The following is a 25,431-nucleotide window of genomic DNA, read 5'->3' as shown; positions in this document are numbered from 1 at the left end:
GGTCCCTCTATAAAATCTAACCAGAAAAGGCTAAACAGACAGCTGCGGGCTGATATTAATAGCCAGGGAAGGAGCCATGAATACTAGCCCCCTCCGCGGCTATTAATATCACCTGGCGCTTAGCCTCCGCTCTTCCCACTGCCCTGTAGCGGTCACGACGCAGTCCACGTACTGCCAACGATTGTCCCACGGCGATCCGGGTCACTTCTACAGCAGTGACATCAGCCATCACTGTAGAAGACAGCACTGTATACTGACAGGGGTGTAAAATAACTATCAGTGTACATTGCTGCTGCAGGAGGTCACTGGGGTTCATCAGCTGAAGATCAGCTGATCAGCCCCGGTGAGTTACCACCGTGGGAGGATTCTTGACAATGTTCCCATGGTGAGGTCACGTGGGCGATCAGCTGATAGCTCACGTGACCGCAGGTCCTGAAAGCACAGTACACTGCTGGGAGGAAGCGCGCTTCCCAGTGTACCGCCGGCCGCCAGGAGGAGAGCATCGCCGGCGACCAGGACCAGCAGGACACCAGGGAGCGCCGGACAGGTGAGTATAAGGTTTTTATTTTATTTTTACTTTGCTTTTTCTTTTATTTTAGCATGGGCACGATGGCTTGGCTGGGAAGACTACTGCTCCCCCCAGCCAACCCGCTCTCGCTGTTATCAGCGAGAGCGGCGGTTGGATGAGCGGAGTAGTAGTCCTCCTCTCCCGACCTGGGTACCACCCGCACCGCGTTTCCGCCACAAATTCGTGGCTATTGGCTGTAATTGAAACCCAACAAATACGCAGGTATAAGTATTATACCTGCAGTTTTGCTGTGGTTCAATTCAAGCCAATGGGCGCGAATTAGCGGTGGAAACGCCCGCACAATGGTCATGCTGCGGTTGGTGGTAATCCTGAGCGGAAATTTCTGCATTATTTGCACAGCACATCAGGATTACCATTGCTATAGCTGGCAGACCTATTAACAAGCGTTTTTGCGGTGGAAAAACCGCAGCGAAAACGCATCAAAAACGCTTTGTATGCACATAGCCTTAAAGGGGTTTTCCATTTTTAAAAAAGTGATCCCCAAATGATTGCAGACATTTTTTAATACTAAACACTTACAGTTCTCACCCTCCCCCGGTCCGGTGCTGGTTCCTGACACTGGTCTGCTCTGTGTATTGGCTGCCGCGGTGATTTGTGCTTTACTTGTGATATGACCGCTGCAGCCAATAGACAAAGGCCATTGCAGCGATGGCGACCTGGCTGTGGACCTGGGGATGGTTTGTACTATCTGTGTTTGTTATTCTACATGACTGCAATCCTTTGGGGACCTATTTCTTGAAAGTGGATAACCCCTTTAGTTTTTCATATTCACTGTAAGCCGCAGAGATCTTGGATCCTGATCAGAGACTTGTGTCCTGTGATGTGACAATCCGGGACCTGTGACATGTCCCCGCCTGCTGCCGCCCCTATGACTGGCACCGCGCGGCCGCGCTTCATTTACTGTAATTAGGTGAGATTGGGACCAGAGCAGATGCCGACGCTCAGGATGTGGGGGTGATGTATGAGGGTCTGCGCCACAATCACATCACATTAATCATCAGCGCCAACAACCAGGCTCCAAATACAACTGGTTCCTGGGTAAATGAAGTCTCCAACTGCTGTAATTTACATGGAAAAGGGATGAAGGCTCCAACAGTCCACACACAGGGAGGACAGGGCCGGGCGTGAAGAGTTAACTCTGAGATATACAGTACAGACCAAAAGTTTGGACACACCTTCTCATTTAAAGATTTTTCTGTATTTTCATGACTATGAAAATTGTACATTCACACTGAAGGCATCAAAACTATAAATTACCACATGTGGAATTATATACTTAACAAAAAAGTGTGAAACAGCTGAAAATATGTCTTATATTCTAGGGTCTTCACAGTAGCCCCCTTTTGCTTTGATGACGGCTTTGCACACTCTTGGCATTCTCTTGATGAGCTTCAAGAGGTAGTCACCGGAAATGGTCTTCACTTCACAGGTGTGCCCTGTCAGGTTTAATAAGTGGGATTTCTTGCCTTATAAATGGGGTTGGGACCATCAGTTGTGTTGTGCAGAAGTCAGGTGGATACACAGCTGATAGTCCTACTGAATAGACTGTTAGAATTTGTATTATGGCAAGAAAAAAGCAGCTAAGTAAAGAAAAACGAGTGGCCATCATTACTTTAAGAAATGAAGGTCAGTCAGTCTGAAAAATTGGGAAAACTTTGAAAGTGTCCCCAAGTGCAGTTGCAAAAACCACCAAGAGCTACAAAGAAACTGGCTCACATGAGGACCGCCCCAGGAAAGGAAGACCAAGAGTCACCTCTGCTTCTGAGGATAAGTTTATCCGAGTCACCAGCCTCAGAAATCGCAGGTTAACAGCAGCTCAGATTAGAGACCAGGTCAATGCCACACAGAGTTCTAGCAGCAGACACATCTCTACAACAACTGTTAAGAGGAGACTTTGTGCAGCAGGCCTTCATGGTAAAATAGCTGCTAGGAAACCACTGCTAAGGACAGGCAACAAGCAGAAGAGACTTGTTTGGGCTAAAGAACACAAGGAATGGACATTAGACCAGTGGAAATCTGTGCTTTGGTCTGATGAGTCCAAATTTGAGATCTTTGGTTCCAACCACCGTGTCTTTGTGCGACGCAGAAAAGGTGAACGGATGGACTCTACATGCCTGGTTCCCACCGTGAAGCATGGAGGAGGAGGTGTGATGGTGTGGGGGTGCTTTGCTGGTGACACTGTTGGGGATTTATTCAAAATTGAAGGCATACTGAACCAGCATGGCTACCACAGCATCTTGCAGCGGCATGCTATTCCATCCGGTTTGCGTTTAGTTGGACCATCATTTATTTTTCAACAGGACAATGACCCCAAACACCTCAAGGCTGTGTAAGGGCTATTTGACCAAGAAGGAGAGTGATGGGGGGCTACGCCAGATGACCTGGCCTCCACAGTCACCAGACCTGAACCCAATCGAGATGGTTTGGGGTGAGCTGGACCGCAGAGTGAAGGCAAAAGGGCCAACAAGTGCTAAGCATCTCTGGGAACTCCTTCAAGATTGTTGGAAGACCATTTCCGGTGACTACCTCTTGAAGCTCATTAAGAGAATGCCAAGAGTGTGCAAAGCAGTCATCAAAGCAAAAGGTGGCTACTGTGAAGAACCTAGAATATAAGACATATTTTCAGTTGTTTCACACTTTTTTGTTAAGTATATAATTCCACATGTGGTAATTCATAGTTTTGATGCCTTCAGTGTGAATGTACAATTTTCATAGTCATGAAAATACAGAAAAATCTTTAAATGAGAAGATGTGTCCAAACTTTTGGTCTGTACTGTATGTCACATAGTAATCCTACAAATAGTAAGGCCACAAATCATAAATCTCTCATCACATGTCAGTATATTAGTGATGTCATCAGCAGGGGGCAGAGCTGACAACCTCTCACACATGTATACAGGCTGGTTGTCAGCAGTAGTCACCATAGACTTACCCGTGGATGGCGTGGATTGCGTGGCTTTCGTAGTGATATCGCCCCTCTTGGTGCCGGATGTCAATAGGGAACGGAGTGTGGAATGTGGGGAAGAGATGCGCTGCGTCTACAGAGAAGTAAACAGCGGGAATTAGAGAAAACTGTGTCCTAGAAAAGGCTACAAATATACTAAATCAATAATTGTATCTCTATAGCACCAGCATATTCCGCAGCACTGTACAATGAGCAGTGATGTTTACAGACAATAAAGATAAAGTAACAGACAGTTCACCAGTTACTTGATACAATGTTTCCATCTGTGAATATCATCTTGTAATCTGGTTCAGATCTGTGGCTGCACATGGAGGTTCCATTATACACCCGCAAGGCAAGGAGGCAGCAGTGACGGGGTTACTTGGTCTGAGTGGGCAAATGACCAGACCCCCGGAATGTGCGGCCCCCTCACAGTTTGGTTCCCAAAGAACAATGTGAGGATTTTCTGGCAAAGAATCCAGTGGTACAAACACCTGTCCACCAGCATTCTCCAGGCAGAGCGGCTGAGGCACAGCTGCTGCCCTGCACTGATAACGGGGGAGAACATACAGGAGGGGAGGTTATATCAGTACTGGAGCGTTATAAGAGGCTGATATCAGTCACATATGATGTAATGTCTGGAGGTTATATCAGTACTGGAGCGTTATAAGAGGGGCTGATATCAGTCACATATGGTGTAATGTCTGGAGGTTATATCAGTACTGGAGTGTTATAAGAGGGGCTGATATCAGTCACATATGGTGTAATGTCTGGAGGTTATATCAGTACTGGCGCGTTATAAGAGGCTGATTTCAGTCACATATGACGTAATGTCTGGAGGTTATATCAGTACTGGAGCGTTATAAGAGGGGCTGATATCAGTCACATATGATGTAATGTCTGGAGGTTATATCAGTACTGGAGCGTTATAAGAGGAGCTGATATCAGTCACATATGATGTAATGTCTGGAGGTTATATCAGTACTGGAGCGTTATAAGAGGCTGATATCAGTCACATATGATGTAATGTCTGGAGGTTATATCAGTACTGGAGTGTTATAAGAGGAGCTGATATCAGTCACATATGATGTAATGTCTGGAGGTTATATCAGTACTGGAGCGTTATAAGAGGCTGATATCAGTCACATATGATGTAATGTCTGGAGGTTATATCAGTACTGGAGCGTTATAAGAGGGGCTAATATCAGTCACATATGATGGAATGTCTGGAGGTTATATCAGTACTGGAGCGTTATAAGAAGCTGATATCAGTCACATGTGGTGTAATGTCTGGAGGTTATATCAGTACTGGAGTGTTATAAGAGGGGCTGATATCAGTCACATATGATGTAATGTCTGGAGGTTATATCAGTACTGGAGCGTTATAAGAGGCTGATATCAGCCACCAATGATGTAATGTCTGGAGGTTATATCAGTACTGGAGCGTTATAAGAGGAGCTGATATCAGTCACATATGGTGTAATGTCTGGAGGTTATATCAGTACTGGAGCGTTATAAGAGGCTGATATCAGTCACATATGGTGTAATGTCTGGAGGTTATATCAGTACTGCAGCGTTATAAGAGGGGCTGATATCAGTCACATATGATGTAATGTCTGGAGGTTATATCAGTACTGGAGCATTATAAGAGGCTGATATCAGTCACATATGGTGTAATGTCTGGAGGTTATATCAATACTGGAGCGTTATAAGAGGGGCTGATATCAGTCACCTATGGTGTAATGTCTGGTGGTTATATCAGTACTGGAGCGTTATAAGAGGGGCTGATATCAGTCACATATGGTGTAATGTCTGGAGGTTATATCAGTACTGGAGCGTTATAAGAGGGGCTGATATCAGTCACCTATGCTGTAATGTCTGGAGGTTATATCAGTACTGGAGCGTTATAAGAGGGGCTGATATCAGTCACATATGGTGTAATGGCTGGAGGTTATATCAGTACTGGAGCGTTATAAGAGGGGCTGATATCAGTCACATATTGTGTAATGTCTGGAGGTAACATCAGTACTGGAGAGTTATAAGAGGCTGATATCAGTCACATATGGTGTAATGTCTGGAGGTTATATCAGTACTGGAGCGTTATAAGAGGATCTGATATCAGTCACATGTGATGTAAAGTCTGGAGGTTATATCAGTACTGGAGCGTTATAAGAGGGGCTGATATCAGTGACATATGATGTAATGTCTGGAGGTTATATCAGTATTGGAGCGTTATAAGAGGAGCTGATATCAGTCACATATGATGTAATGTCTGGAGGTTATATAAGTACTGGAGGGTTATAAGAGGGGCTGATATCAGTCACATATGATGTAATGTCTGGAGGTTAAATCAGTACTGGAGGGTTATAAGAGGAGCTGATATCCGTCACATATGGTGTAATGTCTGGAGGTGATATCAGTACTGGAGCGTTATAAGAGGCTGATATCAGTCACATATGGTGTAATGTCTGGAGGTTATATCAGTACTGGAGCGTTATAAGAGGGGCTGATATCAGTCACCTATGGTGTAATGTCTGGAGGTTATATCAGTACTGGAGCGTTATAAGAGGGGCTGATATCAGTCACATATGGTGTAATGGCTGGAGGTTATATCAGTACTGGAGCGTTATAAGAGGGGCTGATATCAGTCACATATTGTGTAATGTCTGGAGGTAACATCAGTACTGGAGAGTTATAAGAGGCTGATATCAGTCACATATGATGTAATGTCTGGAGGTTATATCAGTACTGGAGCGTTATAAGAGGCTGATATCAGTCACATATGGTGTAATGTCTGGAGGTTATATCAGTACTGGAGCGTTATAAGAGGCTGATATCAGTCACATATTGTGTAATGTCTGGAGGTAACATCAGTACTGGAGAGTTATAAGAGGCTGATATCAGTCACATATGGTGTAATGTCTGGAGGTTATATCAGTACTGGAGCGTTATAAGAGGGGCTGATATCAGTCACATATGATGTAATGTCTGGAGGTTATATCAGTACTGGAGCGTTATAAGAGGGGCTGATATCAGTCACATATGGTGTAATGTCTGGAGGTTATATCAGTACTGGAGCGTTATAGGAGGCTGATATCAGTCACATATTGTGTAATCTCTGGAGGTTATATCAGTATTGGAGTGTTATAAGAGTCTGATATCAGTCACATATGATGTTATATCAGTGCTGGAGCGTTATAAGGGGCTGATATCAGTCACATATGGTGTAATGTCTGGAGGTTATATCAGTACTGGAGCGTTATAAGAGGCTGATATCAGTCACATATGGTGTAATGTCTGGAGGTTTTATCAATACTGGAGCGTTATAAGAGGCTGATATCAGTCACATATGGTGTAATGTCTGGAGGTTATATCAGTGCTGGAGCGTTATAAGAGGCTGATATCAGTCACATATGGTGCAATGTCTGGAGGTTATATCAGTACTGGAGCATTATAAGAGGGGCTGATATCAGCCACATATGATGTAATGTCTGGAGGTTATATCAGTACTGGAGCGTTATAGGAGGCTGATATCAGTCACATATGGTGTAATGTCTGGGGGTTATATCAGTACTGGAGCGTTATAGGAGGCTGATATCAGTCACATATGGTATAATGTCTGGAGGTTATATCAGTACTGGAGCGTTATAAGAGGAGCTGATATCAGTCACATATGATGTAATGTCTGGAGGTTATATCAGTACTGGAGCGTTATAAGAGGCTGATATCAGTCACATATGGTGTAATGTCTGGAGGTTATATCAGTATTGGAGCGTTATAAGAGGCTGATATCAGTCACATATGGTGTAATATCTGGAGGTAACATTAGTACTAGAGCGTTATAAGAGGCTGATATCAGTCACATATGGTGTAATGTCTGGAGGTAATATTAGTACTAGAGCGTTATAAGAGGCTGATATCAGTCACATATGGTGTAACGTCTGGAGGTTATATCAGTAATGGAGCGTTATAAGAGGTTGATATCAGTCACATATGGTGTAATGTCTGGAGGTAACATTAGTACTAGAGCGTTATAAGAGGAGCTGATATCAGTCACATATGGTGTAACGTCTGGAGGTTATATCAGTACTGGAGCGTTATAAGAGGCTGATATCAGTCACATATGATGTAATGTCTGGAGGTTATATCAGTACTGGAGCGTTATAAGAGGGGCTGATATCAGTCACATATGGTGTAATGTCTGGAGGTTATATCAGTACTGGAGCGTTATAAGAGTGGCTGATATCAGTCACATATGATGTAATGTCAGGAGGTTATATCAGTACTGGAGCGTTATAAGAGGCTGATATCAGTCACATATGGTGTAATGTCTGGAGGTTATATCAGTACTGGAGCGTTATAAGAGGCTGATATCAGTCACATATGGTGTAATGTCTGGAGGTTATATCAGTACTAGAGCGTTATAAGAGGAGCTGATATCAGTCACATATGGTGTAACGTCTGGAGGTTATATCAGTACTGGAGCGTTATAAGAGGCTGATATCAGTCACATATGGTGTAATGTCTGGAGGTTATATCAGTACTGGAGCGTTATAAGAGGCTGATATCAGTCACATAAGATGTAATGTCTGGAGGTTATATCAGTACTGGAGCGTTATAAGAGGGGCTGATATCAGTCACATATGATGTAATGTCTGGAGGTTATATCAGTACTGGAACGTTATAAGAGGGGCTGATATCAGTCACATATGATGTAATGTCTGGAGGTTATATCAGTACTGGAGCGTTATAAGAGGCTGATATCAGTCACATATGGTGTATTGTCTGGAGGTTATATCAGTACTGGAGAGTTATAAGAGGGGCTGATATCAGTCACATATGATGTAATGTCTGGAGGTTATATCAGTACTGGAGCGTTATAAGAGGGGCTGATATCAGTCACATATGGTGTAATGCCTGGAGGTTATATCAGCACTGGAGCGTTATAAGAGGCTGATATCAGTCACATATGATGTAATGTTTGGAGGTTATATCAGTACTGGAGCGTTATAAGAGGGGCCGATATCAGTCACATATGATGTAATGTCTGAAGGTTATATCAGTACTGGAGCGTTATAAGAGGGGCTGATATCAGTCACATATGGTGTAATGTCTGGAGGTTATATAAGTACTGGAGTGTTATAAGAGGCTGATATCAGTCAAATATGATGTAATGTCTGGAGGTTATATCAGTACTGGAGCGTTATAAGAGGGGCTGATATCAGTCACATATGATGTAATGTCTGGAGGTTATATCAGTACTGGAGCGTTATAAGAAGCTGATATCAGTCACATATGATGTAATCTCTGGGGGTTATATCAGTACTGGAGCGTTATAAGAGGCTGATATCAGTCACATATGGTGTAGTGTCTGGAGGTTATATCAGTACTGGAGCGTTATAAGAGGATCTGATATCAGTCACATATGGTGTAATGTCTGGAGGTTATATCAGTACTGGAGCGTTATAAGAGGCTGATATCAGTCACATATGAGGTAATGTCTGGAGGTTATATCAGTACTGGAGCGTTATAAGAGGCTGATATCAGTCACATATGGTGTAATGTCTGGAGGTTATATCAGTACTGGAGCGTTATAAGAGGCTGATATCAGTCACATATGATGTAATGTCTGGGAGTTATATCAGTACTGGAGCGTTATAAGAGGCTGATATCAGTCACATATGATGTAATGTCTGGAGGTTATATCAGTACTGGAGCGTTATAAGAGGCTGATATCAGTCACATATGGTGTAATGTCTGGAGGTTATATCAGTACTGGAGCGTTATAAGAGGAGCTGATATCAGTCACATATGATGTAATGTCTGGAGGTTATATCAGTACTGGAGCGTTATAAGAGGGGCTGATATCAGTCACATATGATGTCATGTCTGGAGGTTATATCAGTACTGGAGCGTTATAAGAGGGGCTGATATCAGTCACATATGGTGTAATGTCTGGAGGTTATATCAGTACTGGAGCGTTATAAGAGGCTGATATCAGTCACATATGGTGTAATGTCTGGAGGTTATATCAGTACTGGAGCGTTATAAGAGGAGCTGATATCAGTCACATATGATGTAACGTCTGGAGGTTATATCAGTACTGGAGCATTATAAGAGGCTGATATCAGTCACATATGATGTAATGTCTGGAGGTTATATCAGTACTGGAGCGTTATAAGAGGGGCTTATATCAGTCACATATGATGTCATGTCTGGAGGTTATATCAGTACTGGAGCGTTATAAGAGGATCTGATATCAGTCACATATGGTGTAATGTCTGGAGGTTATATCAGTACTGGAGCGTTATAAGAGGGGCTGATATCAGTCACATATGATGTAATGTCTGGAGGTTATATCAGTACTGGAGCGTTATAAGAGGGGCTGATATCAGTCACATATGGTGTAATGTCTGGAGGTTATATCAGTACTGGAGCGTTATAAGAGGGGCTGATATCAGTCACATATGATGCAATGTCTGGAGGTTATATCAGTACTGGAGCGTTATAAGAGGCTGATATCAGTCACATATGGTGTAATGTCTGGAGGTTATATCAGTGCTGGAGCGTTATAAGAGGCTGATATCAGTCACATATGGTGTAATGTCTGGAGGTTATATCAGTACTGGAGCGTTATAAGAGGCTGATATCAGTCACATATGGTGTAATGCCTGGAAGTTATATCAGTAATGGAGCATTATAAGAGGCTGATAACAGTCACATATGCTGTAATGTCTGGAGGTTATATTAGTACTGGAGCGTTATAAGAGGCTGATATCAGTCACATATGATGTAATGTCTGGAGGTTATATCAGTACTGGAGCGTTATAAGAGGGGCCGATATCAGTCACATATGGTGTAATGTCTGGAGGTTATATCAGTGTTGGAGCATTATAAGAGGCTGATATCAGTCACATATGGTGTAATGTCTGGAGGTTATATCAGTGCTGGAGCGTTATAAAAGTCTGATATCAGTCACATATGGTGTAATGTCTGGAGGTTATATCAGTACTGGAGCGTTATAAGAGGGGCTGATATCAGTCACATATGATGTAATGTCTGGAGGTTATATCAATACTGGAGCGTTATAAGAGGCTGATATCAGTCACATATGATGTAATGTCTGGAGGTTATATCAGTGCTGGAGCGTTATAAGAGGCTGATATCAGTCACATGTGAAGTAATGTTTGGAGGTTATATCAGTACTGGAGCGTTATAAGAGGCTGATATCAGTCACATATGGTGTAATGCCTGGAGGTTATATCAGTACTGGAGCGTTATAAGAGGCTGATATCAGTCACATATGGTGTAATGTCTGGAGGTTATATTAGTACTGGAGCGTTATAAGAGGCTGATATCAGTCACATATGAGGTAATGTCTGGAGGTTATATCAGTACTGGAGCGTTATAAGAGGGGCCGATATCAGTCACATATGATGTAATGTCTGGAGGTTATATCAGTACTGGCGCGTTATAAGAGGGGCTGATATCAGTCACATATGATGTAATGTCTGGGGGTTATATCAGTATTGGAGCGTTATAAGAAGCTGATATCAGTCACATATGATGTAATGTCTGGGGGTTATATCAGTACTGGAGCATTATATGAGGCTGATATCAGTCACATATGGTGTAATGTCTGGAGGTTATATCAGTACTGGAGCTTTTTAAGAGACTGATATCAGTCACATATGATGTAATGTCTGGAGGTTATATCAGTACTGGAGCGTTATAAGAGGATCTGTTATCAGTCACATATGGTGTAATGTCTGGAGGTTATATCAGTACTGGAGCGTTATAAGATGCTGATATCAGTCACATATGATGTAATGTCTGGAGGTTATATCAGTACTGGAGCATTATAAGAGTCTGATATCAGTCACATATGGTGTAATGTCTGGAGGTTATATCAGTACTGGAGCGTTATAAGAGGAGCTGATATCAGTCACATATGATGTAATGTCTGTAGGTTATATCAGTACTGGAGTGTTATAAGAGGAGCTGATATCAGTCACATATGATGTAATGTCTGGAGGTTATATCAGTACTGGAGTGTTATAAGAGGCTGATATCAGTCACATATGATGTAATGTCTGGAGGTTATATCAGTACTGGAGTGTTATAAGAGGCTGATATCAGTCACATATGATGTAATGTCTGGAGGTTATATCAGTACTGGAGTGATATAAGAGGGGCTGATATCAGTCACATATGGTGTAATGTCTGGAGGTTATATCAGTCCTGGAGCGTTATAAGAGGCTGATATCAGTCACATATGATGTAATGTCTGGAGGTTATATCAGTACTGGAGCGTTATAAGAGGGGCTGATATCAGTCACATATGGTGTAATGTCTGGAGATTATATCAGTACTGGAGTGTTATAAGTGGCTGATATCAGTCACATATGGTGTAATGTCTGGAGGTTATATCAGTACTGGAGCGTTATAAGAGGCTGATATCAGTCACATATGATGTAATGTCTGGAGGTTATATCAGTACTGGAGCGTTATAAGAGGAGCTGATATCAGTCACATATGGTGTAATGTCTGGAGGTTATATCAGTACTGGAGCGTTATAAGAGGCTGATATCAGTCACATATGATGTAATGTCTGGAGGTTATATCAGTACTGGAGGGTTATAAGAGGGGCTGATATCAGTCACATATGATGTAATGTCTGGAGGTTATATCAGTACTGGAGCGTTATAAGAGGGGCTGAATATAAGTCACATATGGTGTAATGTCTGGAGGTTATATCAGTACTGGAGTGTTATAAGAGGCTGATATCAGTCACATATGGTGTAATGTCTGGAGGTTATATCAGTACTGGAGCGTTATAAGAGGCCGATATCAGTCACATATGATGTAATGTCTGGAGGTTATATCAGTACTGGAGCGTTATAAGAGGGGCTGATATCAGTCACATATGATGTAATGTCTGGGGGTTATATCAGTACTGGAGCGTTATAAGAAGCTTATATCAGTCACATATGGTGTAATGTCTGGAGGTTATATCAGTGCTGGAGCGTTATAAGAGGCTGATATCAGTCACATATGGTGTAATGTCTGGAGGTTATATCAGTACTGGAGCGTTATAAGAGGCTGATATCAGTCACATATGGTGTAATGCCTGGAAGTTATATCAGTAATGGAGCATTATAAGAGGCTGATAACAGTCACATATGCTGTAATGTCTGGAGGTTATATTAGTACTGGAGCGTTATAAGAGGCTGATATCAGTCACATATGATGTAATGTCTGGAGGTTATATCAGTACTGGAGCGTTATAAGAGGGGCCGATATCAGTCACATATGGTGTAATGTCTGGAGGTTATATCAGTGTTGGAGCATTATAAGAGGCTGATATCAGTCACATATGGTGTAATGTCTGGAGGTTATATCAGTGCTGGAGCGTTATAAAAGTCTGATATCAGTCACATATGGTGTAATGTCTGGAGGTTATATCAGTACTGGAGCGTTATAAGAGGGGCTGATATCAGTCACATATGATGTAATGTCTGGAGGTTATATCAATACTGGAGCGTTATAAGAGGCTGATATCAGTCACATATGATGTAATGTCTGGAGGTTATATCAGTGCTGGAGCATTATAAGAGGCTGATATCAGTCACATGTGAAGTAATGTTTGGAGGTTATATCAGTACTGGAGCGTTATAAGAGGCTGATATCAGTCACATATGGTGTAATGCCTGGAGGTTATATCAGTACTGGAGCGTTATAAGAGGCTGATATCAGTCACATATGGTGTAATGTCTGGAGGTTATATTAGTACTGGAGCGTTATAAGAGGCTGATATCAGTCACATATGAGGTAATGTCTGGAGGTTATATCAGTACTGGAGCGTTATAAGAGGGGCCGATATCAGTCACATATGATGTAATGTCTGGAGGTTATATCAGTACTGGCGCGTTATAAGAGGGGCTGATATCAGTCACATATGATGTAATGTCTGGGGGTTATATCAGTATTGGAGCGTTATAAGAAGCTGATATCAGTCACATATGATGTAATGTCTGGGGGTTATATCAGTACTGGAGCATTATATGAGGCTGATATCAGTCACATATGGTGTAATGTCTGGAGGTTATATCAGTACTGGAGCTTTTTAAGAGACTGATATCAGTCACATATGATGTAATGTCTGGAGGTTATATCAGTACTGGAGCGTTATAAGAGGCTGATATCAGTCACATATGGTGTAATGTCTGGAGGTTATATCAGTACTGGAGCGTTATAAGAGGAGCTGATATCAGTCACATATGATGTAATGTCTGTAGGTTATATCAGTACTGGAGTGTTATAAGAGGAGCTGATATCAGTCACATATGATGTAATGTCTGGAGGTTATATCAGTACTGGAGCGTTGTAAGAGGCTGATATCAGCCACATATGATGTAATGTCTGGAGGTTATATCAGTACTGGAGTGTTATAAGAGGCTGATATCAGTCACATATGATGTAATGTCTGGAGGTTATATCAGTACTGGAGTGATATAAGAGGGGCTGATATCAGTCACATATGGTGTAATGTCTGGAGGTTATATCAGTCCTGGAGCGTTATAAGAGGCTGATATCAGTCACATATGATGTAATGTCTGGAGGTTATATCAGTACTGGAGCGTTATAAGAGGGGCTGATATCAGTCACATATGGTGTAATGTCTGGAGATTATATCAGTACTGGAGTGTTATAAGAGGCTGATATCAGTCACATATGGTTTAATGTCTGGAGGTTATATCAGTACTGGAGCGTTATAAGAGGCTGATATCAGTCACATATGATGTAATGTCTGGAGGTTATATCAGTACTGGAGCGTTATAAGAGGAGCTGATATCAGTCACATATGGTGTAATGTCTGGAGGTTATATCAGTACTGGAGCGTTATAAGAGGCTGATATCAGTCACATATGATGTAATGTCTGGAGGTTATATCAGTACTGGAGGGTTATAAGAGGGGCTGATATCAGTCACATATGATGTAATGTCTGGAGGTTATATCAGTACTGGAGCGTTATAAGAGGGGCTGATATAAGTCACATATGGTGTAATGTCTGGAGGTTATATCAGTACTGGAGTGTTATAAGAGGCTGATATCAGTCACATATGGTGTAATGTCTGGAGGTTATATCAGTACTGGAGCGTTATAAGAGGCCGATATCAGTCACATATGATGTAATGTCTGGAGGTTATATCAGTACTGGAGCGTTATAAGAGGGGCTGATATCAGTCACATATGATGTAATGTCTGGGGGTTATATCAGTACTGGAGCGTTATAAGAAGCTTATATCAGTCACATATGGTGTAATGTCTGGAGGTTATATCAGTACTGGAGCGTTATAAGAGGCTGATTTCAGTCACATATGGTGTAATGTCTGGAGGTTATATCAGTACTGGAGCTTTATAAGAGGCTGATATCAGTCACATATGATGTAATGTCTGGAGGTTATATCAGTACTGGAGCATTATAAGAGGCTGATATCAGTCACATATGATGTAATGTCTGGAGGTTATATCAGTACTGGAGCGTTATAAGAGGAGCTGATATCAGTCACATATGATGTAATGTCTGGAGGTTATATCAGTACTGGATTGTTATAAGAGGAGCTGATATCAGTCACATATGATGTAATGTCTGGAGGTTATATCAGTACTGGAGCGTTATAAGAGGCTGATATCAGTCACAAAAGGTGTAATGCCTGGAGGTTATATCAGTACTGGAGCGTTATAAGAGGCTGATATCAGTCACATATGGTGTAATGTCTGGAGGTTATATCAGTACTGGAGCGTTATAAGAGGCTGATATCAGTCACATATGGTGTAATGCCTGGAGGTTATATCAGTACTGGAGCGTTATAAGAGGAGCTGATATCAGTCACATATGATGTAATGTCTGTAGGTTATATCAGTACTGGAGTGTTATAAGAGGAGCTGATGTCAGTCACATATGATGTAATGTCTGGAGGTTATATCAGTACTGGAGCGTTATAAGAGGCTGATATCAGTCACATATGATGTAATGTCTGGAGGTTATATCAGTACTGGAGCGTTATAAGAGGGGCTAATATCAGTCACATATGAAGGAATGTCTGGAGGTTGTATCAGTACTGGAGCGTTATAAGAAGCTGATATCAGTCACATATGGTATAATGTCTGGAGGTTATATCAGTACTGGAGTGTTATAAGAGGGGCTGATATCAGTCACATATGATGTAATGTCTGGAGGTTATATCAGTACTGGAGCGTTGTAAGAGGCTGATATCAGCCACATATGATGTAATGTCTGGAGGTTATATCAGTACTGGAGTGTTATAAGGGGCTGATATCAGTCACATATGATGTAATGTCTGGAGGTTATATCAGTACTGGAGTGATATAAGAGGGGCTGATATCAGTCACATATGGTGTAATGTCTGGAGGTTATATCAGTCCTGGAGCGTTATAAGAGGCTGATATCAGTCACATATGATGTAATGTCTGGAGGTTATATCAGTACTGGAGCGTTATAAGAGGGGCTGATATCAGTCACATATGGTGTAATGTCTGGAGATTATATCAGTACTGGAGTGTTATAAGAGGCTGATATCAGTCACATATGGTGTAATGTCTGGAGGTTATATCAGTACTGGAGCGTTATAAGAGGCTGATATCAGTCACATATGATGTAATGTCTGGAGGTTATATCAGTACTGGAGCGTTATAAGAGGAGCTGATATCAGTCACATATGGTGTAATGTCTGGAGGTTACATCAGTACTGCAGCGTTATAAGAGGAGCTGATATCAGTCACATATGGTGTAATGTCTGGAGGTTATATCAGTACTGGAGCGTTATAAGAGGCTGATATCAGTCACATATGATGTAATGTCTGGAGGTTATATCAGTACTGGAGGGTTATAAGAGGGGCTGATATCAGTCACATATGATGTAATGTCTGGAGGTTATATCAGTACTGGAGCGTTATAAGAGGGGCCGATATAAGTCACATATGGTGTAATGTCTGGAGGTTATATCAGTACTGGAGTGTTATAAGAGGCTGATATCAGTCACATATGGTGTAATGTCTGGAGGTTATATCAGTACTGGAGCGTTATAAGAGGCCGATATCAGTCACATATGATGTAATGTCTGGAGGTTATATCAGTACTGGAGCGTTATAAGAGGGGCTGATATCAGTCACATATGATGTAATGTCTGGGGGTTATATCAGTACTGGAGCGTTATAAGAAGCTTATATCAGTCACATATGGTGTAATGTCTGGAGGTTATATCAGTACTGGAGCGTTATAAGAGGCTGATTTCAGTCACATATGGTGTAATGTCTGGAGGTTATATCAGTACTGGAGCGTTATAAGAGGAGCTGATATCAGTCACATATGATGTAATGTCTGGAGGTTATATCAGTACTGGATTGTTATAAGAGGAGCTGATATCAGTCACATATGATGTAATGTCTGGAGGTTATATCAGTACTGGAGCGTTATAAGAGGCTGATATCAGTCACAAAAGGTGTAATGCCTGGAGGTTATATCAGTACTGGAGCGTTATAAGAGGCTGATATCAGTCACATATGGTGTAATGTCTGGAGGTTATATCAGTACTGGAGCGTTATAAGAGGCTGATATCAGTCACATATGGTGTAATGCCTGGAGGTTATATCAGTACTGGAGCGTTATAAGAGGCTGATATCAGTCACATATGGTGTAATGCCTGGAGGTTATATCAGTACTGGAGCGTTATAAGAGGCTGATATCAGTCACATATGGTGTAATGTCTGGAGGTTATATTAGTACTGGAGCGTTATAAGAGGCTGATATCAGTCACATATGATGTAATGTCTGGAGGATATATCAGTACTGGAGCGTTATAAGAGGGGCCGATATCAGTCACATATGATGTAATGTCTGGAGGTTATATCAGTACTGGAGCGTTATAAGAGGGGCTGATATCAGTCACATATGATGTAATGTCTGGGGGTTATATCAGTACTGGAGTGTTATAAGAAGCTGATATCAGTCACATATGATGTAATGTCTGGGGGTTATATCAGTACTGGAGCGTTATAAGAGGCTGATATCAGTCACATATGGTGTAATGTCTGGAGGTTATATCAGTACTGGAGCTTTATAAGAGGCTGATATCAGTCACATATGATGTAATGTCTGGAGGTTATATCAGTACTGGAGCGTTATAAGAGGATCTGATATCAGTCACATATGGTGTATTGTCTGGAGGTTATATCAGTACTGGAGCGTTATAAGAGGCTGATATCAGTCACATATGATGTAATGTTTGGAGGTTATATCAGTACTGGAGCATTATAAGAGGCTGATATCAGTCACATATGGTGTAATGTCTGGAGGTTATATCAGTACTGGATCGTTATAAGAGGAGCTGATATCAGTCACATATGATGTAATGTCTATAGGTTATATCAGTACTGGAGTGTTATAAGAGGAGCTGATATCAGTCACATATGATGTAATGTCTGGAGGTTATATCAGTACTGGAACGTTATAAGAGGCTGATATCAGTCACATATGATATAATGTCTGGAGGTTATATCAGTACTGGAGCGTTATAAGAGGGGCTAATATCAGTCACATATGATGGAATGTCTGGAGGTTGTATCAGTACTGGAGCGTTATAAGAAGCTGATATCAGTCACATATGGTGTAATGTCTGGAGGTTATATCAGTACTGGAGCTTTTTAAGAGACTGATATCAGTCACATATGATGTAATGTCTGGAGGTTATATCAGTACTGGAGCGTTATAAGAGGATCTGTTATCAGTCACATATGGTGTAATGTCTGGAGGTTATATCAGTACTGGAGCGTTATAAGATGCTGATATCAGTCACATATGATGTAATGTCTGGAGGTTATATCAGTACTGGAGCATTATAAGAGGCTGATATCAGTCACATATGGTGTAATGTCTGGAGGTTATATCAGTACTGGAGCGTTATAAGAGGAGCTGATATCAGTCACATATGATGTAATGTCTGTAGGTTATATCAGTACTGGAGTGTTATAAGAGGAGCTGATATCAGTCACATATGATGTAATGTCTGGAGGTTATATCAGTACTGGAGTGTTATAAGAGGCTGATATCAGTCACATATGATGTAATGTCTGGAGGTTATATCAGTACTGGAGTGTTATAAGAGGCTGATATCAGTCACATATGATGTAATGTCTGGAGGTTATATCAGTACTGGAGTGATATAAGAGGGGCTGATATCAGTCACATATGGTGTAATGTCTGGAGGTTATATCAGTCCTGGAGCGTTATAAGAGGCTGATATCAGTCACATATGATGTAATGTCTGGAGGTTATATCAGTACTGGAGCGTTATAAGAGGGGCTGATATCAGTCACATATGGTGTAATGTCTGGAGATTATATCAGTACTGGAGTGTTATAAGTGGCTGATATCAGTCACATATGGTGTAATGTCTGGAGGTTATATCAGTACTGGAGCGTTATAAGAGGCTGATATCAGTCACATATGATGTAATGTCTGGAGGTTATATCAGTACTGGAGCGTTATAAGAGGAGCTGATATCAGTCACATATGGTGTAATGTCTGGAGGTTATATCAGTACTGGAGCGTTATAAGAGGCTGATATCAGTCACATATGATGTAATGTCTGGAGGTTATATCAGTACTGGAGGGTTATAAGAGGGGCTGATATCAGTCACATATGATGTAATGTCTGGAGGTTATATCAGTACTGGAGCGTTATAAGAGGGGCTGAATATAAGTCACATATGGTGTAATGTCTGGAGGTTATATCAGTACTGGAGTGTTATAAGAGGCTGATATCAGTCACATATGGTGTAATGTCTGGAGGTTATATCAGTACTGGAGCGTTATAAGAGGCCGATATCAGTCACATATGATGTAATGTCTGGAGGTTATATCAGTACTGGAGCGTTATAAGAGGGGCTGATATCAGTCACATATGATGTAATGTCTGGGGGTTATATCAGTACTGGAGCGTTATAAGAAGCTTATATCAGTCACATATGGTGTAATGTCTGGAGGTTATATCAGTGCTGGAGCGTTATAAGAGGCTGATATCAGTCACATATGGTGTAATGTCTGGAGGTTATATCAGTACTGGAGCGTTATAAGAGGCTGATATCAGTCACATATGGTGTAATGCCTGGAAGTTATATCAGTAATGGAGCATTATAAGAGGCTGATAACAGTCACATATGCTGTAATGTCTGGAGGTTATATTAGTACTGGAGCGTTATAAGAGGCTGATATCAGTCACATATGATGTAATGTCTGGAGGTTATATCAGTACTGGAGCGTTATAAGAGGGGCCGATATCAGTCACATATGGTGTAATGTCTGGAGGTTATATCAGTGTTGGAGCATTATAAGAGGCTGATATCAGTCACATATGGTGTAATGTCTGGAGGTTATATCAGTGCTGGAGCGTTATAAAAGTCTGATATCAGTCACATATGGTGTAATGTCTGGAGGTTATATCAGTACTGGAGCGTTATAAGAGGGGCTGATATCAGTCACATATGATGTAATGTCTGGAGGTTATATCAATACTGGAGCGTTATAAGAGGCTGATATCAGTCACATATGATGTAATGTCTGGAGGTTATATCAGTGCTGGAGCATTATAAGAGGCTGATATCAGTCACATGTGAAGTAATGTTTGGAGGTTATATCAGTACTGGAGCGTTATAAGAGGCTGATATCAGTCACATATGGTGTAATGCCTGGAGGTTATATCAGTACTGGAGCGTTATAAGAGGCTGATATCAGTCACATATGGTGTAATGTCTGGAGGTTATATTAGTACTGGAGCGTTATAAGAGGCTGATATCAGTCACATATGAGGTAATGTCTGGAGGTTATATCAGTACTGGAGCGTTATAAGAGGGGCCGATATCAGTCACATATGATGTAATGTCTGGAGGTTATATCAGTACTGGCGCGTTATAAGAGGGGCTGATATCAGTCACATATGATGTAATGTCTGGGGGTTATATCAGTATTGGAGCGTTATAAGAAGCTGATATCAGTCACATATGATGTAATGTCTGGGGGTTATATCAGTACTGGAGCATTATATGAGGCTGATATCAGTCACATATGGTGTAATGTCTGGAGGTTATATCAGTACTGGAGCTTTTTAAGAGACTGATATCAGTCACATATGATGTAATGTCTGGAGGTTATATCAGTACTGGAGCGTTATAAGAGGCTGATATCAGTCACATATGGTGTAATGTCTGGAGGTTATATCAGTACTGGAGCGTTATAAGAGGAGCTGATATCAGTCACATATGATGTAATGTCTGTAGGTTATATCAGTACTGGAGTGTTATAAGAGGAGCTGATATCAGTCACATATGATGTAATGTCTGGAGGTTATATCAGTACTGGAGCGTTGTAAGAGGCTGATATCAGCCACATATGATGTAATGTCTGGAGGTTATATCAGTACTGGAGTGTTATAAGAGGCTGATATCAGTCACATATGATGTAATGTCTGGAGGTTATATCAGTACTGGAGTGATATAAGAGGGGCTGATATCAGTCACATATGGTGTAATGTCTGGAGGTTATATCAGTCCTGGAGCGTTATAAGAGGCTGATATCAGTCACATATGATGTAATGTCTGGAGGTTATATCAGTACTGGAGCGTTATAAGAGGGGCTGATATCAGTCACATATGGTGTAATGTCTGGAGATTATATCAGTACTGGAGTGTTATAAGAGGCTGATATCAGTCACATATGGTTTAATGTCTGGAGGTTATATCAGTACTGGAGCGTTATAAGAGGCTGATATCAGTCACATATGATGTAATGTCTGGAGGTTATATCAGTACTGGAGCGTTATAAGAGGAGCTGATATCAGTCACATATGGTGTAATGTCTGGAGGTTATATCAGTACTGGAGCGTTATAAGAGGCTGATATCAGTCACATATGATGTAATGTCTGGAGGTTATATCAGTACTGGAGGGTTATAAGAGGGGCTGATATCAGTCACATATGATGTAATGTCTGGAGGTTATATCAGTACTGGAGCGTTATAAGAGGGGCTGATATAAGTCACATATGGTGTAATGTCTGGAGGTTATATCAGTACTGGAGTGTTATAAGAGGCTGATATCAGTCACATATGGTGTAATGTCTGGAGGTTATATCAGTACTGGAGCGTTATAAGAGGCCGATATCAGTCACATATGATGTAATGTCTGGAGGTTATATCAGTACTGGAGCGTTATAAGAGGGGCTGATATCAGTCACATATGATGTAATGTCTGGGGGTTATATCAGTACTGGAGCGTTATAAGAAGCTTATATCAGTCACATATGGTGTAATGTCTGGAGGTTATATCAGTACTGGAGCGTTATAAGAGGCTGATTTCAGTCACATATGGTGTAATGTCTGGAGGTTATATCAGTACTGGAGCTTTATAAGAGGCTGATATCAGTCACATATGATGTAATGTCTGGAGGTTATATCAGTACTGGAGCATTATAAGAGGCTGATATCAGTCACATATGATGTAATGTCTGGAGGTTATATCAGTACTGGAGCGTTATAAGAGGAGCTGATATCAGTCACATATGATGTAATGTCTGGAGGTTATATCAGTACTGGATTGTTATAAGAGGAGCTGATATCAGTCACATATGATGTAATGTCTGGAGGTTATATCAGTACTGGAGCGTTATAAGAGGCTGATATCAGTCACAAAAGGTGTAATGCCTGGAGGTTATATCAGTACTGGAGCGTTATAAGAGGCTGATATCAGTCACATATGGTGTAATGTCTGGAGGTTATATCAGTACTGGAGCGTTATAAGAGGCTGATATCAGTCACATATGGTGTAATGCCTGGAGGTTATATCAGTACTGGAGCGTTATAAGAGGAGCTGATATCAGTCACATATGATGTAATGTCTGTAGGTTATATCAGTACTGGAGTGTTATAAGAGGAGCTGATGTCAGTCACATATGATGTAATGTCTGGAGGTTATATCAGTACTGGAGCGTTATAAGAGGCTGATATCAGTCACATATGATGTAATGTCTGGAGGTTATATCAGTACTGGAGCGTTATAAGAGGGGCTAATATCAGTCACATATGAAGGAATGTCTGGAGGTTGTATCAGTACTGGAGCGTTATAAGAAGCTGATATCAGTCATATATGGTATAATGTCTGGAGGTTATATCAGTACTGGAGTGTTATAAGAGGGGCTGATATCAGTCACATATGATGTAATGTCTGGAGGTTATATCAGTACTGGAGCGTTGTAAGAGGCTGATATCAGCCACATATGATGTAATGTCTGGAGGTTATATCAGTACTGGAGTGTTATAAGGGGCTGATATCAGTCACATATGATGTAATGTCTGGAGGTTATATCAGTACTGGAGTGATATAAGAGGGGCTGATATCAGTCACATATGGTGTAATGTCTGGAGGTTATATCAGTCCTGGAGCGTTATAAGAGGCTGATATCAGTCACATATGATGTAATGTCTGGAGGTTATATCAGTACTGGAGCGTTATAAGAGGGGCTGATATCAGTCACATATGGTGTAATGTCTGGAGATTATATCAGTACTGGAGTGTTATAAGAGGCTGATATCAGTCACATATGGTGTAATGTCTGGAGGTTATATCAGTACTGGAGCGTTATAAGAGGCTGATATCAGTCACATATGATGTAATGTCTGGAGGTTATATCAGTACTGGAGCGTTATAAGAGGAGCTGATATCAGTCACATATGGTGTAATGTCTGGAGGTTACATCAGTACTGCAGCGTTATAAGAGGAGCTGATATCAGTCACATATGGTGTAATGTCTGGAGGTTATATCAGTACTGGAGCGTTATAAGAGGCTGATATCAGTCACATATGATGTAATGTCTGGAGGTTATATCAGTACTGGAGGGTTATAAGAGGGGCTGATATCAGTCACATATGATGTAATGTCTGGAGGTTATATCAGTACTGGAGCGTTATAAGAGGGGCCGATATAAGTCACATATGGTGTAATGTCTGGAGGTTATATCAGTACTGGAGTGTTATAAGAGGCTGATATCAGTCACATATGGTGTAATGTCTGGAGGTTATATCAGTACTGGAGCGTTATAAGAGGCCGATATCAGTCACATATGATGTAATGTCTGGAGGTTATATCAGTACTGGAGCGTTATAAGAGGGGCTGATATCAGTCACATATGATGTAATGTCTGGGGGTTATATCAGTACTGGAGCGTTATAAGAAGCTTATATCAGTCACATATGGTGTAATGTCTGGAGGTTATATCAGTACTGGAGCGTTATAAGAGGCTGATTTCAGTCACATATGGTGTAATGTCTGGAGGTTATATCAGTACTGGAGCGTTATAAGAGGAGCTGATATCAGTCACATATGATGTAATGTCTGGAGGTTATATCAGTACTGGATTGTTATAAGAGGAGCTGATATCAGTCACATATGATGTAATGTCTGGAGGTTATATCAGTACTGGAGCGTTATAAGAGGCTGATATCAGTCACAAAAGGTGTAATGCCTGGAGGTTATATCAGTACTGGAGCGTTATAAGAGGCTGATATCAGTCACATATGGTGTAATGTCTGGAGGTTATATCAGTACTGGAGCGTTATAAGAGGCTGATATCAGTCACATATGGTGTAATGCCTGGAGGTTATATCAGTACTGGAGCGTTATAAGAGGCTGATATCAGTCACATATGGTGTAATGCCTGGAGGTTATATCAGTACTGGAGCGTTATAAGAGGCTGATATCAGTCACATATGGTGTAATGTCTGGAGGTTATATTAGTACTGGAGCGTTATAAGAGGCTGATATCAGTCACATATGATGTAATGTCTGGAGGATATATCAGTACTGGAGCGTTATAAGAGGGGCCGATATCAGTCACATATGATGTAATGTCTGGAGGTTATATCAGTACTGGAGCGTTATAAGAGGGGCTGATATCAGTCACATATGATGTAATGTCTGGGGGTTATATCAGTACTGGAGTGTTATAAGAAGCTGATATCAGTCACATATGATGTAATGTCTGGGGGTTATATCAGTACTGGAGCGTTATAAGAGGCTGATATCAGTCACATATGGTGTAATGTCTGGAGGTTATATCAGTACTGGAGCTTTATAAGAGGCTGATATCAGTCACATATGATGTAATGTCTGGAGGTTATATCAGTACTGGAGCGTTATAAGAGGATCTGATATCAGTCACATATGGTGTATTGTCTGGAGGTTATATCAGTACTGGAGCGTTATAAGAGGCTGATATCAGTCACATATGATGTAATGTTTGGAGGTTATATCAGTACTGGAGCATTATAAGAGGCTGATATCAGTCACATATGGTGTAATGTCTGGAGGTTATATCAGTACTGGATCGTTATAAGAGGAGCTGATATCAGTCACATATGATGTAATGTCTATAGGTATATCAGTACTGGAGTGTTATAAGAGGAGCTGATATCAGTCACATATGATGTAATGTCTGGAGGTTATATCAGTACTGGAACGTTATAAGAGGCTGATATCAGTCACATATGATATAATGTCTGGAGGTTATATCAGTACTGGAGCGTTATAAGAGGGGCTAATATCAGTCACATATGATGGAATGTCTGGAGGTTGTATCAGTACTGGAGCGTTATAAGAAGCTGATATCAGTCACATATGGTGTAATGTCTGGAGGTTATATCAGTACTGGAGTGTTATAAGAGGCTGATATCAGTCACATATGGTGTAATGTCTGCAGGTTATATCAGTACTGGAGCGTTATAAGAGGCCGATATCAGTCACATATGATGTAATGTCTGGAGGTTA

The 25,431-nt window shown here is 41.1% G+C and overlaps 1 protein-coding gene across 1 annotated transcript in view; it reads right to left on the bottom strand.

The window, feature by feature from the left end:
- Positions 1–25,431, bottom strand: part of GLI2 (GLI family zinc finger 2) — a 294,201-nt gene that overhangs the window by 78,150 nt on the left and 190,620 nt on the right. Inside the window, exon 3 of the mRNA XM_073647502.1 lies at positions 3,522–3,627. Coding sequence (XP_073503603.1) covers positions 3,522–3,627 — 106 coding nt within the window. The remainder of the gene's footprint in view (positions 1–3,521; positions 3,628–25,431) is intronic.

This window comes from Phyllobates terribilis, unplaced genomic scaffold (genome assembly GCF_046119375.1).
Source record: "Phyllobates terribilis strain yellow unplaced genomic scaffold, ASM4611937v1 Scaffold_9__5_contigs__length_417890890, whole genome shotgun sequence".
Classification (NCBI taxonomy): domain Eukaryota; kingdom Metazoa; phylum Chordata; class Amphibia; order Anura; family Dendrobatidae; genus Phyllobates; species Phyllobates terribilis.
Note: the sequence above shows the minus strand (reverse complement) of the source record. Positions and strands in the feature narration are given on the sequence as shown.